Source organism: Protomyctophum bolini (genome assembly GCF_963924005.1).
Source record: "Protomyctophum bolini genome assembly, chromosome: 8".
Taxonomy (NCBI): Eukaryota; Metazoa; Chordata; class Actinopteri; order Myctophiformes; family Myctophidae; genus Protomyctophum; species Protomyctophum bolini.
In genome coordinates this window covers 28,365,666-28,383,098 of record NC_137869.1, presented here as the reverse complement: position 1 = coordinate 28,383,098, position 17,433 = coordinate 28,365,666, and the positions used below count along the sequence as shown (strand labels likewise).

Here is a 17,433-nt window from a genome sequence, read left to right as displayed (position 1 = left end):
TTTCAATTAAAATCTAGACAAAAAAAAGGAGAGACGTGGAGAAATCCAATTTGAACCTCTGTTTACAGTATTATGAATTAGGGCTATGGTAAAATTACATTATATAACACTTTAAACTGTGTATTTTGCAGGTAGCCTACTTTGATGCAACAAATACAAATGCACACACACGCGAAGCCGCAGGCCTGCCGCCTCACCAAGTGACATGTTTCGAATACGATCCTCAAGAAAAGTGGCAAATACCCGGTCATTCTGGTCATTTTACAGGCCGAACCGCACGCCTCAAATTCAATCTGAGTGTAGAATAGATACGATTACTCACAGAGAGAGAAATTGAAGAGATCGTGTCAGAATCAACGTAGCCAAAAGTTGGTTCCTTCCAAACTGTTCAAACAAACACAGTAGCTACTCTGGCTCACCTGTGTAGAAAAGGCCACCTCCGGATGAGTGAGCACTGGGCAGTAGCACCTAAAACATCAATAGCCACAAATTTACAGAGCACCGGAGTGGCCATTGACAGGGATTATTTTTTCTCCTTCTCCCTTTGAATTATTAAGTTACTAACTTCCCCAAAATATAAAATACAGAATTTGAACATGCTACATTTATTAGCTCTGGTCCATAGCTCTAAGCGTTAAGGACCAGAGCTACATCATTTATCAGACCTACATTTACCCATTTAAATTACATTTGTATGTCACTCATTCCACACAGATATATAGCTATACTCCATTTTATCCATGGATTGGACAATGGACATGGTAGCATAATTAACACAAGTGGACTGAATTTACCGAGTTAAGAAATTCAGAAATAGTTCTGTCACAAGTGCTTATGGGAGTTGCTTTCTCAAAACAAAAAGGTACATTCACAAATAAGTTTTTATTTTGATCATTTTTATACATTAACCATTATGAGACACATTTTTATATTATAATAAAAGAACTCTTCTCCCATGTAATTTACAGAAATCAAAATGTGTATATTAAGACTGCAAAATAGTACTCCTGTACCTTTTTTTTAAATAGCTTTGTACATTGAGGTGACAGTGCATTCACTTTGAGGATGAATGCAAAGTCTATTGGGAATATAAGGAAAGTCAGCCAGAAGCAGAGGATACAGGAGCAGACTGCAGGCTAGCAAGTTAACATCACCACCACCATACCCCAAAAACCAGACTTGAGTCAAAATGCTCATTAAAATCCTTTTTAACTGCTTGAAGCATTTGCTTTTGCCTGTCTGGAGTGGTACTTGAGGTTGGCTTGCATTTTTATCACAACAGAGTTGGTTAAATAACAGGGAAAAAAGTAACTGAGAGGGAAAGAAAATCTTCCAATGGCATTCTCCATCAGGAAAACCAGGCTCTGGACTGTGTAGCTTACTGAGAAAGAGAGCTTGGAGCGCATGTCACATACTCAAACATAGCAGTACAGTGGAAACATGACCACATACACTTTGGGGCAATTCTTCAAGTACAGACCAACAACAAAGCAGAAAAATCTTAGTAGTCAACATGATTGAAATTACATTGATGTAACAGAGATTCAGGCATTTGATAACACCAGCTAACCATCATCCCCATCATGATCTTGGGAAACAAAAATACCCATACATTAGAAAGATAGTAAATCATGCTATATTGTCCAAATAGTACATTTTGATCATTGCATCCTCATGGTCATCAGAAGACATATTGGCATGTTTTAGGGCCCCGAAAGTGTAAAATGACTTCCCCTACATGAAACATGTCACAAACATTGAAGGTCAATTTCGTTATTTTGAGGAAAGAATGTCTACACAATCTGAGTAATTACCTGGGGAAATGAAATGCCAACATTCAAATTACACAGATATACTGTTACAGATATGAATGTGTTAGTAGTCATGAGTACCCTCTTTGGTTTGTCTCTCACCGTTAACAAAGTACAGTCAAGTGATTTTTAGCACGATTTCTCTCATTTACCAAGAACAAAAAAAAAAGACGATTCAATCCATTTTTGTCCTGTACTCCTAATCAAATATACCACGGCAGGTAATCGCAAAAACCCCAGTTGATAATATCAACAAAAAAATAAAAATAAAAGGATTCTGTTGAAGACATTGCATAAACATTCAAAACATTAACATAACCGTCATTAAAAACCATTTTTATAATTTGTCAGCAGAGAGAGAGAATATCTTTAGACTCCTCGTCAGTTTCACACGAACAACTCTCTAGCGCAGCAAACTATTAAAATACAACCCCACCAGCCATCAGCCGTTGCCATAGAAAAGATTAATACAGAATATTCAACAATACAAAAGTGGTGCTGTGCGATCAATACAAATTCATCAACCGACACTCTGGCAGCCCTTCAGTGCCTCATGTCTCCCCTTAAAGAAATGTGTGGCAAACTGAGCCATAGTTAACTCAGACACTGGTGGTGCAGGTGGTGAATCTGTGGTCTTACAGTACAGTGACTCAATGGGCCCCGCTTGCTGGTGAAAAAAAACATGAGACCAAAACAGGTTTTTTGGTTTCTTTGTTTTTCAACCAAAGAATAAGACAAACAGGGTGAGAAACATGTGTGATGACATGTGTATATGTATATGTGTGTGTGTGTGTGTGTGTGCATGTAAGCATCTACTGTATTTTAAGACCTAGAAGTCTGAGTGAGGGCAGTGGGGCTCTTTCCAGGTTTGTTTAGTCAGTGCCACGAGTGGGAGTACTGGGCTGGTTGAGGCCCATGGTTCTACACAGCCAGCCAGCAAAATCCACCCCTTCCACCTCAGATCGCTTGATGAACGTGTGACTCTGTACAAAAAAAAGAAAAAAAGATGACCGATTTTAGTTCAAGCTGCGCAGCTAAACCATAACAGACAAATGTAAAAGAATTGGAATATCACAAATCGATATGCATTTCAAATGGGGCATCCCCATAAAGTTGTGGACCTACCATCAGCATCTTCAGATCTGCTCTCTCTGCTGGGTTCTTAATCAGACTGCAAACACAAACAAGACAACAATGAGAAAAAACATTTGCTTTGTATTTCAGTGTAAGAAACGTATGTAGCTATTGCAACTTTAGTACTACTATAATACTTTATAGTTTTGTACCGTTGCTTTATCCATTAAGATGGAGTTGGTAGCCAAAGTCTAATTTACACAAGTTTGATTTTCAAGCCAATATCAATTCTTAGCTTAAGCTATTTTAGGCGAGCGGCTCCATCATGCAACAAATTATAAATTAGGCTGTAGTTTGACGTGGCCATGTTGATGCTCACCATTTTGTAACAAATTCCTGGAAGTCGGAGGTGAAGACACCATGTGGCAGCTTAGGAGGAGGCTGAGGAGGAAGCAGGAATCAAATAACATCACCAACAGAAACCAGAACAGAGAGAGAACAAGTGTGTGTGTGTGTGTGTGTGTGTGTGTGTGTGTGTGTGTGTGTGTGTGTGTGTGTGTGTGTGTGTGTGTTTTTCAAGAGGAGCGAGAGAGGGAGAAAGAGGTGGGGTGGGGAGCTATGAGTCTGTATGAGGAAAGAAAGAGTGTAAGAGAATAAGCTGTGCAGTCAGCAGTTCCTCTGACCTCATTCACAATGTAGTCCAGAAGCTCGAATATAGCCATGGCAGGTCGGCTGTCCATCCCATGTCCTGTAGAGGAAATAGCATATCATTAGCAAAATCAGACATTGTCATCCATGCAATGGCTGTGTTATAATCTTTAAAAGGGTTATCTTTGAAAAACAAAGAAGGGTCCCGCACACTGTCAGAAAACTTGCCAAAAATGTTGCTCTTTAAACTGTGTGTTATAATCTTGACATTTCACTTCATGAATGTAATTTTATAACAACTCTTCAGTTCAGAAAAGGTACAATAGCAAACTAATCAATATACAAACCGAGATGTGAAATGCAAAACAACAACTAGCTATGAAAGAGTAACATCAGTGTTAAGTTTGTCCAAGCAATGTGTGCATGTGTACGAGTACCATTATGCTTTAGAAATGTTCATTAAAAAAAAAAAAATCGCATTATCCGTGTATACTTTGTGTGCGTGCGAGTGTGCTCGCGCACTCACACACGCAATTCTTTATCCTTACCGCTTGCAGGCCTGCCTGGGGGTCTGGGTCTCTGCATGTTGGTGTGAGGTTCCCCCTCTGCCCCGTCTATGATGGGCCGTCCGAAAATGGCTTCCAGCTCCTTAGTATCAGGCGGGGGGATGGGAAAGCGGCCGATAGCCAGCTCCACCAGAGACAGACCCATGCTCCACACGTCCGACTGCACCGAGTAGTGAGTGCCCTGCAGTCTCTCCGGCTGTTGAGGAATACACAACTACGTCAGAGAGAGCACGGAGAGCCTCTGTGTGCCAAGTCGACAGGCAGGATAGAGAGGAATGGGCAGAGATGGCTAGTAAGGGGAAGGCAACGTGTGGGGGTGTGGAGTGGGTACAGCAAGGACAAGGTGTGGAAGGGGGCAAAAGGACAGAGGATAGTAGGGGTTGGCAGGAAATGAAGGAGGCCTTTGTTCTGTTCAGACTATGAAGGAGTATTGAGGATGGTTGTGGGTGTTGGGGCTTATGACAGGGAAAGGCAAAGGGCCATCTACCTTTCAGTGAGAATGAACAAGCAGCAATATTCTGGGCACTGCAGCCTCCAGGTATATTAAAAGGAGACTAGGTGGGAGAAAGGGAGGGAGAGAGGGAGAAAGGGAGGGACAAACAGGGGAGAGGAGAGAGAGCACAGTTGGCAGTGCCTGCTTCAGTGCCAAACAGCCCTTTCCTGGGCACGGCCCTATGCTCTTGGCAGGGACATGAGGGCGGGCCAGAGGAAGGGAGCAGAGAGAAGGAGAGAGAGAGGGAGGGGTCAGTGAAATAGGGAGATGGGAGAAAAGAGGAGGATGGAAAAAGTGGGGATAGGGCCAGAGAGAGAGAAAAAAAAAAAAAAAGGATTGGAGGTGTGGAGGGGGCGCTAAGCTGACTCACCGACATGTAGGAGCGCGTTCCAACGAAGGAGTTGGCCATAGAATCGATGAGCTGGCCGCTCACGCCAAAGTCGCACAGCTTGATTTCCCCGCGAGAGTTGACCAGGATGTTGGAGGGCTTGACGTCTGCGTGGTGAGTAGAGGGTGGGCGGACGCACGCACACACAAACGCACGAGCGCACACACACACACACACACACACACACACACAGGGGAGACAGGTGCACAAAGGTGAACTCCCTGCTCAGCACCCAGAGAAGCAGCACATGCCGCATCTTCATACTGCACTTCCTCTACTCCCTTTCTGTCTCCCACACCAAAACAAACAACCAACCACTGATGAATGGGCCTATAGCAAAAGCTGTGGACACTAGCAAGAAAATATGTCACTGCTAATGGGATTCTGTACAATAAATTACCAGGACTGACCACAACATAAATAAGAGCACTGCCTGGTTTGTTAGTGTTAAGAGCCTGGTACTCTGAAGGATGGCGAATAAGTCCTGTATATGACCAAATCTCTCTCACTGTGGAGAACCGCTTCAGAGACAAATATTTAGAGCAGGACTCCAAAGTCTGCCTGTGAGCGAAAGGCCACCACGGGTGATGGCAAGCCCATGCCAAGCTGCTCCGTCCTCGGGGGTTCTCTTAAGCAAGGCAGTAAGAAAATAACTAGTGCTGAGCCCCCGTCACAAACAAACCCAGTCCTCCTCACTACTGGCCCTCAGCACTGTGGAAAAACATCCTGCAGGAAAAAATATAAATAACGGGGTAGGACTGAGCCCTGCAATCCATCCTCTGTGGTGTGTGACCCGCCCCCCGCCCCACCACCATCACCACCACCCAAGGACAAACAAGGAGCGACTCTGAGAAAGAGGTGGCATGAAAGAGCGGGAGAGCGACAGAGGGAGAGGGAGACAGAGGGAGGGGTCGACAGGGCGCGGCTGCTGTATAATCACATTCGAGAGGCTGTAATTACCGCCTGGGCTCAGAGACAACTCTGTCCTTACTAAGACCTGCCACTACTCACTACAGTACCACCGACCCTATCCTGCGGGAAAGCTATGCTCGCAACACCACCCTGAGCTACAATATGGAGGTCAAATCATCCTGTTTTGCACCAGCAGCCGTGATAATGTTGGTGTTAATGAGCAACATAAGTTATTCCTCACTGGGTCCTATCATGACACCACAGCACCACAAGACCTACTCTATAGTGCTTGTAGAGCACCTCAATGTTTTCAGAAATGTAGGCAGCTCTAAATGTACTATGACATTAAAGCATAGAACAAAGAAACATGAAATAAGTTACTTTAAATTGTACTAAACATCATGAATTTGATTCCAAGGTACTTCTTACATAGTGTGGAGGTATGTTATCTTGCTGTAGGATGACCAAGTAGGCGCAGAGGGTGCAAAATGCTATGGTAGACCTTTTTGTTCAGGGTGCCAGTCACTCTGTTCAAGTTCCAGACTCTCAATCCAGCAAGAGAGCCCCAGACCATCATGCTGCCTCCTCTATGTTATAGTTGGTATAACGCACTGAGAAACTATTTTGCCTTTTTACCTTTGGATCTGGCAGACCTCTTCCAGAGTTTCCTCCTAAGCAGAGTTGTTCCGATACCACTATCAGAAATGCCTCTGATAACATCTAAAATGCTGGTATCAGCATTGGCGAGTCTATGCAACGATCAGATTCTATATAATTTATCTAGTGATGATCTCTAATTTATTATCGGGTCCTGACCTGTACCATAACATTATGTCTCCAGGGAAAAGTGTTAACTCAATTGAATTAACAGTGATCTGCCTTAAAATGGTGTGTAATTGTCACATTGTGCTTTCTGCTAATAAGCTAAAAGGCTATGGGACTGAGGCCCAGGCCATACGTATCTGGATATTTTGCTAAACGCACATTTCTTTGTGAGTTTGGGCCTTTCAGCCACACGCAAACGGCATTTTCGGCAACTCAAACGGAGGTTTTTGGAAACGGATAAATAAGTGAAGATTTTCGAAAATATCCGGATCAGTGGAGCTGTGTAGTCATGCGAAACATAGCTTTTGAGAAACGATGATGTCACCGCTTATTAGCGCATATAATTTTTACTATAATTAGGTGAGAAATGCAGCTTATGCCTGCATGGAAACTACGGATAGCTATCCGATTGTTCATGTTTATATATCACTGTTAACAACTTTAAAACGTATCATATGTTGCATCAACTGCAGCAAGCAAGGCTCTGCTCTGCTGCATCCAATAATAAATATATCAGCTATAGTCCAGTGCGGACTGGTGATTTCATCAAGTGACAATATGTTAATTGCGGACCGCTACAGATAAACTGTAGTCTGTAGATATAGCATGGAGAGAGAGAGAGAGAGAGAATACAGTGGGTCCCCGTGCGCAGCAGCGCACATGGCTCTCTCCTGTTTAGGTAATAAAGGGCACACCCTTGACTGCATTTGTCACTGTGTCTGCATGCCAACAATATGCGCGTGTGAACTTTTATTAGCCTACATTATAACGTGACATTTATTATACACCTCGAAAATATAGCCACTCTACAAGCTCACAAGTGGTTGTGGACACTTCTATAGGTCTAACTCTGCTATTATTTACTGTGCAGGACTTGCCAAGTCGCCAGAGCAATGGTAAAGTGTCTATCATTTTTAAATTAGGCTATAATATAGCCTAATTTAAAATGGAGAGAAAAGTCGATAGTCTGGATTTGGAGATTTACGCACATAGTGTGACATGCTGACAGACAATGAAAGAAACATGTTCCACTTCCACTCACAATTTAGGTGGCTTTTAAAATGCGATACTTATTCCTTCATTAAAAAATATGATTGGCACCTCACAAGTGTACATTTAAAATATAATATAGCCTACAATTGACACCGGCTACTGCAGTGACTTTATCCTGTGTTCAATGCGTTTCTGCGTTTGTGTGTGGACATAGATATCTCTGTGTATGGCCAGGGATTTCTTCTAAAACGGAGGACGAAAATATCCGTTTTGCAAAAGATCCAGAGTAGTGTGGCCTGGGCCTGAGTGCCACCCAGGTAGGCCAGGTCAAATCGCCTATCCAATCCTCAATGTTTTATTATGTGGCAACAGGCAAAAGTTATCATAGGTATTTGGTAAATACTATTATGTCAACAAATGTGGATGAGCGTCAAGTTTAAAGAATGAAAGAATTTGTTGTAAACAATGTTAATTCATAGTGTTAATTTTGACAGCAAATTTTGATTTAGTCTGTTTTATGAATAACACACCATTTAATCATCTGAAATTGTCTTAGTCTAGTCTTTTCTTTTCAAAATCTTTTTCAGGTTTTTTGTGACAAGCCCAAGCCAAATCTTAGTCCTTTAGTCTTAGTCAACAACCTTAATACTGAATTCATACAATATATGTGCTGAATGAATGCGATTCCTGAATGAAACGTCCAACAAAGAAAAACTGTACTGCTAAATGAGGACAAACATGCCATGATTGCCCCTATAACTTAACTATGCATAAGCAGTTTCTAAATGCTGTAGTCTATGCAGGGCTGTTGCCAGACAACCAAAACATATATTACAGATTTAAACAGGTTCTTAAACTGCTTTTAGCCAAAGAACCATCTGTATATCACAAGAAAAAAATAGGAATTAGCCTTAAATAGCATGCCTGTATGCTATAGTCACTCACACACACCCTGTAATAAGTCCACTGGTGCAGTGAGTTGGTGGGAAAGGCTGATACATTGTGTTTTGTAAAAGCATCGTTTCAGGAATCAAATTATCAAAATCGGATACATAAAACACTGCCATTATTACTGTTATTATTATTAGATAACTGACAGAGTTAGAAGAGAAGGGAATACATCTCAGTGAACAGGAATGTTCTTGGAAATTATACGACTGAACTAGTTGCTTCTGCCTAGCCCATCAGTTGAGTTGAGTTTGCAGCTGGTGCTCCTTATCGGAATACGATTTGTGCTCAGATTAAGAATAAGAGAGTCAAGTATGAAACCTGCTGATCTGCCTTGCAGAATGATGCTTCTGCATCATCACCATGAACAAATGGCTTGGAAGTAATGTACTAGTCATTATTCAGTTATTCTGTATTATGTATATACTAGTCATTATAATCACTGTATAGTTATCGCACCTTCTGCAGCCCAAAGAACTGATTTTAAATTCCATGTTTTCTACCTCTTAAGCGTGTACAAAAATATATCTAAAAAGTGGCTTATATGGACTAAAGAAACCAGTGAAGAATGCTACAGCACAGAAGTGATATATTCTGGTAGCTTGAGCCCATTTATAAATAAAATTGGCTCAATTTTTTATATAAAACACAAGTTTTACAACTCAATTTGTCATGCTCTGAGATTGGAATCCAGTATGGGAACTTAGTGATAAACAGCAGGTACACAGACAAATGTGTTTCAGGTGTTTTAACTTTTAAATAAAGACAATAATGAGCAATATGTTAAAGAGAGCACTACTAATCATTGAAACGACCCACACTGGACCTAATCTACTCATTAATAGTAAAACAGTAGAACAGGTTGACAGTTTCACATATCTTGGACTCACTCTGGGCAATACTTAGTTTGATCAACATATTACGTTATTTGCGTATGTATTTAGTCAAGATCATTATCTGTTGCTCCTCATCTTGTTATTATTGTACAAAAGCATTATTTATCCTGTTCCGTTGTATTGTTCTGCAATCTGCATGTTTCTACCACATACCGTCCATGCCTAACAGAAACAAACTTTTCGGTATTACCTGTATCGGATTTCCCACACCCACACTTTCTGATCTGAACAATAAGGCCATCACAGTCAGTGGTGACCTCATGTTTTTTTATTGTCTTGGTGTTATGTTTTCTGTACTATGTGTTGTTTTGTTGTGGGTGTTGAACAGACCTGTGAAGAGGAATATCCTTCGGGACAGGATTTTATTACTGTGCTCTGTGATTTCGGTTTTTGCTATGATTTGATATATGGAATATCGAAAATACTGTCTTATTTGTACACAAAGTACAGGGAAAAAATATTGTCTCCATTTATAAACACTTGCAACACACCCGTTTGCATGAAGTGATGAAGATCCTGTGCAGAATCGAAAATCCATTAAATCTGGGAGCATAGTTTGTTTTAGTTGCGAGCTGTTGCTGGGTGATTTTTCTTGGCTCAGTACCAACTTGGATGTGTGTATACTGTATAGTTTACATTTCAAAGTAATTGTCACGTCCTCTGTCAAACAATAACATTATTACCATCCAGAATTCTGTGAACGGAAACAAAAATATAATTACCTCTGTGCATGATCTGATGTTTCTCCCGCAGGTAGGCTAGTCCCCTCAGCACCTAAAAGATGGTAATATACGTTATACACAGCATGCTCAACAGTTGTTCCTACACATACTACACTAAACTAAATCTAGTCTTACACTGCACATCTATTTGTAGATATTGATCTCCACATATCTACGGCCAATTATTATCTCAATAAGAATTTTTTCGTCAACCTGTGCCCCACATTCCTAGCCGTCGTCATCATGTTGATTGACACTATACAAATTATATGATTTCCTGCAAATGAGGCATCACTCTATGCAGCTGTTACGGTAATTTACTGAATGCACCTGATGTTTTTGTAAGATGGATATGATAACGCATTACAGCACGCGTCTGCTGAATAAACCAGTGTCAATGTTACTGAATTGAAAGCACATGCTTTAAATGCTTCATAAGATTTGTCAGATTTGTTCCAGTACGACTAAATGCTGAGATTTGATAAAAAAACATCTAAAAATACTTATCGTTTTTTTGTTTTTTGAGTGGTGCAACCACTCCCTTACGGAGCTGTGTGTGGGTGCCTGCCTGGGTGGGTCTGAGCATGAAAACAGCATGGTTGGCTATGTGTGTGTGTGGGTGCCTGCCTGGGTGCGTCTGAGCATGAAAACAGCATGGTTGTTTTTCACCACCTAACACACACAAACATATTAACTGCATATATGTTTTCGGGTGTGCCAGTACAGTACAGTACACAGTAGAGGGACCCCCACACGCTAACTCTGTCATTTCTCAACCTTTTCGGACGTGGGGCGGCTCACCGGAACCAGCCCGGCCCCATGGGCGATCCTGTGGGTCTGGAATTTCCGGGGACCCCCACACTGAGTTGCACCACTCACTTCACATGGGTGTGATTTTTTTACTCACATGGTAGAAACACCTATGGTACATCCCGATCCAAGCACACGCCTTTTCTCCTCTAAATGAGACAAATTGTGATCTTTGAGACCTTCTAAAAGTCTAAACTTTGATTGTGCTAAGAGAGTTAATCCATCGACATCGCGCGTCGAAGCACAGCCTAGGATGAGGCTCAAATATGGACGACTGGCACCACATTCTGGCCTGGAGCCCTGGATGGCTGGCTCTTGTGATAAAAACAAGCTATTGCCAGGTAACATACAACAAATGGTGTTACATTTTAAGCTTAAAATTCAAAGAATAAAAGTCTGGACATTGAAAATGATGTGCATTTCAGTTTGTGGAGTGAATTTGTGGAATGGACCTAGTATGGAGGAAGCAACTCAGTCCAGACGGGAATTATTTTAAGTTATATAAAAATATCATATTTGGGATGTATTTGGACGAGAAGGGGCTGTTTTATTTATTTTATTTCTATTATTGCTGCGATTGTTTTTATGGTTATATTTTTATGTTTTTTTTCTTTGAGTATGAGGAGCACACACTCGCGCACACACACACACACACACACACACACACACAAGCGTGCGCACGCACGCACACACACACACACACACACACACACACACACACACGTGTGTGCACTATGCAGTTAGAAATACATTTTCTGATAACAGTGAATACTTTGCATTGGCAAAAGGGGAGTAGGAGTTTAATAAGTTTTACACATCCTACTCCATTTCAGACATTGTTTAAGTTTTGTTTTAAATAATGTATTTGTTTTCAATTTATGTTCAAAGCAAAAATCAGACGCGTGTTCAGCAAGAGGCGAGCAGTCAGGTAGGGAGACAGACAACAGTCTGTTTGTGCTTGTTGTCACGCGCACACACACGTGTGTGTGCCAGAGTTTAAGGACGCACATCTAACAACATCACCGTGGAGACACAGTGAAGTCAGTCATGTTATTTTGTACTTATTTGTCCAATTTGAGACGCAAAGCTCAAAGCAAACGTTAAAGACAAATCTTAATATTTATAAACAAGGAAGTAACTACTTACAGCTATGCTGACTTTGCCCAAAATTTCCTCTGGAATTCTCCTGGCTTCCTTTAGGACTTGGTCCAAGGATCCTCCATCCTGTAATGAGCATAGACGCGTAATAAAAAAGTATGCACATCGCTCTGTCTAGTTATTTTTTTTGCAAACAATGATATTGTACTATAAATACATATTTTATCTGTGTAGTAAAAGTAAGATGGGAGTCGAATGTTAAATCTGAGCATGCAAACCCTCGTTCATTTTCTCTCTGTTCATTCTTTGCCTGTTTGTGTGCTTGTCTCTCACCATGTGCTCCATACAGATACTGATCTCCCCATCACTATAGAAGGCTCCATAGAAGCCCACAATGTAGGGGGAATTGCACTCATGCAGCACCTGCAGCTCTCTGATGATCTGGTTTCTGATGGCGGGCTTGATTTCCAGGTGGATCAACTATGGAAGGAAAACGGGAAAGAGAGAAGGTGCTGTTCTGACTAAGACTGATGAAACAAATGTACCAACATCCTTCTCTGTCTTCCCTCCATCTCCAGGGATCACTGGTCCCATTTTGGAAAGTGGAAAAGAATACATTAAGTCCTCTGTATTTATTTGGGGATTAGTCTGAATTTTATAAAATATTTGAATAGTAGTGCCAGGAAAAAGTGTGTGGGTGTGTGTCACACTGTCACACTGTCACACACACACACACACACACACACACACACACACACACACACACACACACACACACACACACACACACACACACACACACACACACACACACACACACACACACACACACACACACACACACACACACACACACACACACACACACACACACACACACACACACACACACACACACACACACACACACACACACACACACACACACACACACACACACACACACACACACACACACACACACACACACACACACACACACGACTGTTCATCGCCTTGATGTGGACTGTCACTGTCCAGTTTTAGAGACAGGTCCTGTCTACAGTAAATATCCCATATACCGAATGTGACAATACCACTGCTCGCAATACCATTGGTCGCCTGGGTGTGCACTGTCCAGTTTTACAATTTAGCAAACCCAAGTTTTGGGGATTCCTTTGTCAAGTGGTTGAAAGTTTCAACATGTCTCGAAAATGTAGTCTAAAGTTTACAGACATTTGTCCTCTCTACGTTGTGTGACGTTATCTATATAAAAATTATACTTTTGAACCCAGCACCTCTACTAAGTGATGTGCATATTCTATAAATGTTTAAATCATGTCAAACAAAAGACTTTGGGCCGAATAAATAATTAGAAGAAAAAAAGGACAGGTTACAACACTTTTTGGTTGTTTTTCTTCTTTGTAATTATTTGCTCAGCCCAAAATATTGTATTTGTTGTCATGATTTGTCACGATCCGAGTTGGCTTTGTTCGAGGCTTACAGATCTTTAAATGCTTTTTGAAATGTCTATGGGAAAAAATTCATGGCGATTTATTTCCTGGGCCATCATGAAAGGCGGGACTGCAATGCTCTATATATTGAGGGATCTCCATATATGGACTTAATATTGATGACATCACGTGACATATAGCTTGACGTTAAATGCACGCTTTCATAGTTATTAACTATAATAAGATGCACATGCTACATACCGTTTCTGAAGATCGGTTGATTGGAAATGCAATGCTGTCATATATTCCTGTGACATGCTACTAACTAGTGTCCTAGGAATATATATTGCTGAATGTTGTAGTTTTTATTTATTGTGCAAAACCCTTTGATTTCAATGATCCATTCTAATAAGAATAAGTTAATTTATTTTAAAGAATATTCAAATGATTTTGGCTGGTCACGGAAATTGCTAAATTCACATTATTTTCTATGCCCACTCTAGGATCCGAGTTCCTCCTACCTAATATTGAGTCAATGTGGAATTTAGGTTAATTCAATTCAAGGAAATGGTGGAGCGACAACTATGCCGTCCCCTGTCCCTGGCGGCTCCATCAATATTAACCTTTTTCCCCCATTTCTAGAATGATGTCATCCATTGCCTGAGACTATATCAATCTAGAATAGATGCATATGAGAAAACTGTGAAATGTGAACGAGAGAATGCACCAATATGCCCAGATATTTGGAAAAACATCGTTTGCAAATTACACAGAGGAAATGTGTTCCATTTCCCATTAGTCATACAAAAAAACATATTGAGAGCAGGAACTCTTGTTCAAGATTATATGACAGTCCATTTGAGCAAACAAACAAACTGTCCGTCTATCTATAATCAACATTTTGCTTGCTGGAATAATATGTACAATATATCAACAATATATTAAACCTAGTGGGGTTTTACCTTTCGGGCCATGACCAGACTCGAGGGCTTGTGGCGGACCTTGTTGACCACTCCTCCATTTCCAGCTCCCAGCTCACAAATGGGGTGAAAATCATCATCCTTTAGCTCCCCAACCTGAGCCTTCTGGGTGAGAAAAGCCTCCAGGCGCTTCCTTTGCTGCTCATCCAGGTCCAGTTCACCCAACTTCTTCTGTAAGGCTTCAAGGTTGGCTCTGTGACACACAGTGGAAGGACAGGTTGAAGTAGAAATCACATTTCAAGTGTGCCATTTAACAAGACCCAAATTAATTCAAAGGAGATTTATTAGCATGAGAAAACATGTTTACATTGCCAAAGCAAGTGTCAAAATATAATGTTGAAAAATTGGGAAAGTATATAGTTGGAGGGGGTACAGCATTTTGTAAACAGAGCTATGTCATATTGCGTCGTTATGTTATACAGGGTATAAACCAGTAGACTATAGGTAGCACCATTTCAAGAACATATGATCTTTCAAGTACAATTGTTTAAACTGCTGTATCATCAACAAGTACGCTACTTACTCAGATGCAGCATCGATGGACGTTGAGGTGGCCTGTCCCTCCCCGATGGGCGTTATGTTGAGGGGAACGGGTCTTCTTTTGGGAGCCATCTCAATGACACCTAGCCTAGCTAACCCGAGTGAAGTGGTAGTGCAACAACAACCTGCGAGGTGCTAAACAGCAGCTAATCTAATTTGCCTTGTTCAAAACTCAAGACTAAGAGCAACAGGAGTAGCTTTAGGCTGCTAGCAACGTAGCTAACGTTAGCTATCTTAGTTTACTTTTGCGAGCATGTCAGTCAGCTATTTGGATAAATCATATCGTTCTTCTGCAGCTATAGTGGCCTTTGCAGTCAACGCATTGCTGTTTTCCCCCTTGCGTATTTTTGGCTGCTAACGTTAGATACCCGTGTGTAAACACACTGGCCAGGCATTAGCCACCTAGCTGCTACAAGCTAGCACCAGCTTCTGGAATGTCGTGCCCTGCGGGGATCGGCCCTTGCTTATCTTATCAGCTTTCACCACACGGTGCCCCCCTTCACCCGCGATGATCGCCAACTACACCGGAGAGGAGAAGCAGCTTGGGCGGCCGCCTTGACTTGTGGAAGTCCCACCGCTATCAGGAGAGGTCTTGAGCCTGTGCTGGTGGGGCTGGGTTTCCTTTCCTTTCCTTCGATGTTTCAATCCAGGAAGCAGCGTCAAATACTACTGCAGGCACAAGGAGAGAAAGCCTGCGCCTGCGAGACTGCCTGACTGACAAGTTGATTGATGCAGAAAATCGTGTTGGTTCGTATTTAAGTGTTAACACTTCCGGTTCCTTTTCTTTATATTATGTAAGAATTGCATTCTATCCTACAGCTCCATCCACTGAGCTATAGTGTGAACTGAGACTTTGATTCTTATCACGTAAAGACAGAACTGCCATATTTTATCAACATGTTTAATCTTATCAATGTCATGTTTTTGTCAAATGATAGAACATAGTTTGTTTCTTTCCTGGCGGCCTGGCCTCTCCCACAAATGTAACAATCTATTAACGCTAACCTTATTTAAAAATAAAACTTAGTTGTATAATTTCTTCTGGGGAATTCTGATCCATAGCCCTAATGCCGTTGCAGCAACAGCATTAGGGCTATGGATCAGACCAGAGCTAATAAGGTATGCCAAACTTCGTCAACTGGCATTGTGGGCTAATCATCATCCTGATGGAGAAGTAAGCCAGTAACCGGTTATTAAACCATGTTATGAAATAATGTTGCTTCTTCTTGACTTGATCTGTTCCCTTGATAGAAGATAAACGAACCTTTATTGATCTCCAGAGGGGAATTCAGGTGTCACTCATAGCAGTGTCATAGTAAGTCACTATAGAGTTTAGGTTCTGCCATAGACTTGTCTATATTATACTTTTTTAATTTGGTTGTATGTAATCTGACCCATTTTCTATCTCTATTCTTCTCTAGTCTCTTGTCTAGCAATTGTGATTCATTCACAATTAAAGGACTGCTTCACGACTTTTCAACCCATCTTCATATAATTGGTCCTACTCAGTCTGTCTCCATAGGAGGGCTGTGGGCAGTTCAGAAACCCAGCCACCAGTGACATCGCTAGGCAGATTCTTTTAAAAAACTAATTTTGTAAAATATTTAGATTTTATTGTGAGAACGATGGCTTTCATTTTGTATTGCAACTTTTCAAGAATAGAAAGCCTGTGCTTTCTATTGGTTTGGATTCCCCATCGATGATGTCACTGGGTTTCTGAACTGCCCACAGCCCTCGATGAGACACAGAGTAGATATTTTTATCGTGATTATTAGGGAGGACCAATTATATGAAGATAGGTTGAAAAGTGGTCCTTTAATAGCATAAGTCACGTTTTTGTGAGACCTCTGTTTTCAATATATTTAGTAAACAATTAGGATGTTGCCTTGTCACTGCCTTTTCTATTAACACAGTTGTGTGATGTGTCTGTAAGAGGGGCTGGGGCTGTTCGTTAAGTTATTAGAGACAAACTGTAAACTGGTCTCTAGCATGATGTTACCAGGGATGGGACTATAATCGTTACTTTATCGCGAAACAAAGCAAAACACGCTCAGAATAATCATATCGCAAAGCTTTAATTGAAATTGTCCGTCATACACTGGACCTGAGGTGGCTCTGTACTCTGAGCTGACCACCGTTTCCCTGCCTACACCAAATCTCTTAAATAGCAGATCCACAAGCTCACAACATGCTGGATCATGCCATTTATGGCTAATGTTTCCACCAAGAACATGGATGCTGGCCGTATAAGTGGTTCGTGAAGTGGTTCTACCAGCTCACTGATGCATGCATGATG

The 17,433-nt window shown here is 41.3% G+C and overlaps 1 protein-coding gene across 1 annotated transcript; it reads right to left on the bottom strand.

Annotated features, from left to right (window-relative positions):
* Nucleotides 1–863: 863 nt before the first annotated feature.
* Nucleotides 864–15,870, bottom strand: map2k2a (mitogen-activated protein kinase kinase 2a). Its single transcript, XM_080769839.1, has 11 exons — nucleotides 15,121–15,870; nucleotides 14,580–14,790; nucleotides 12,518–12,664; nucleotides 12,233–12,310; nucleotides 10,277–10,328; nucleotides 4,963–5,087; nucleotides 4,082–4,295; nucleotides 3,569–3,633; nucleotides 3,265–3,326; nucleotides 2,937–2,982; nucleotides 864–2,794 (listed from the first exon to the last, which is right to left on the bottom strand). The coding sequence occupies exons 1-11, from the start codon at nucleotides 15,207–15,209 to the stop codon at nucleotides 2,684–2,686; spliced, it is 1,200 nt and encodes a 399-aa protein (XP_080625965.1). The 5' UTR covers nucleotides 15,210–15,870; the 3' UTR covers nucleotides 864–2,683.
* Between the last annotated feature and the right edge of the window lie 1,563 nt (nucleotides 15,871–17,433).

Bases quoted from the DNA above. Each gene is read 5' to 3' on its own strand.
- map2k2a (XM_080769839.1), bottom strand. From the start codon at position 15,209: ATGGCTCCCAAAAGAAGACCCGTTCCCCTCAACATAACGCCCATCGGG. The intron at 10,329-12,232 runs GTAAGTAGTTAC...ACCATCTTTTAG, and splicing joins TGGGCAAAGTCAGCATAGCT to GTGCTGAGGGGACTAGCCTA. The intron at 2,795-2,936 runs GTAGGTCCACAA...TTTTTTGTACAG, and splicing joins CAGATCTGAAGATGCTGATG to AGTCACACGTTCATCAAGCG.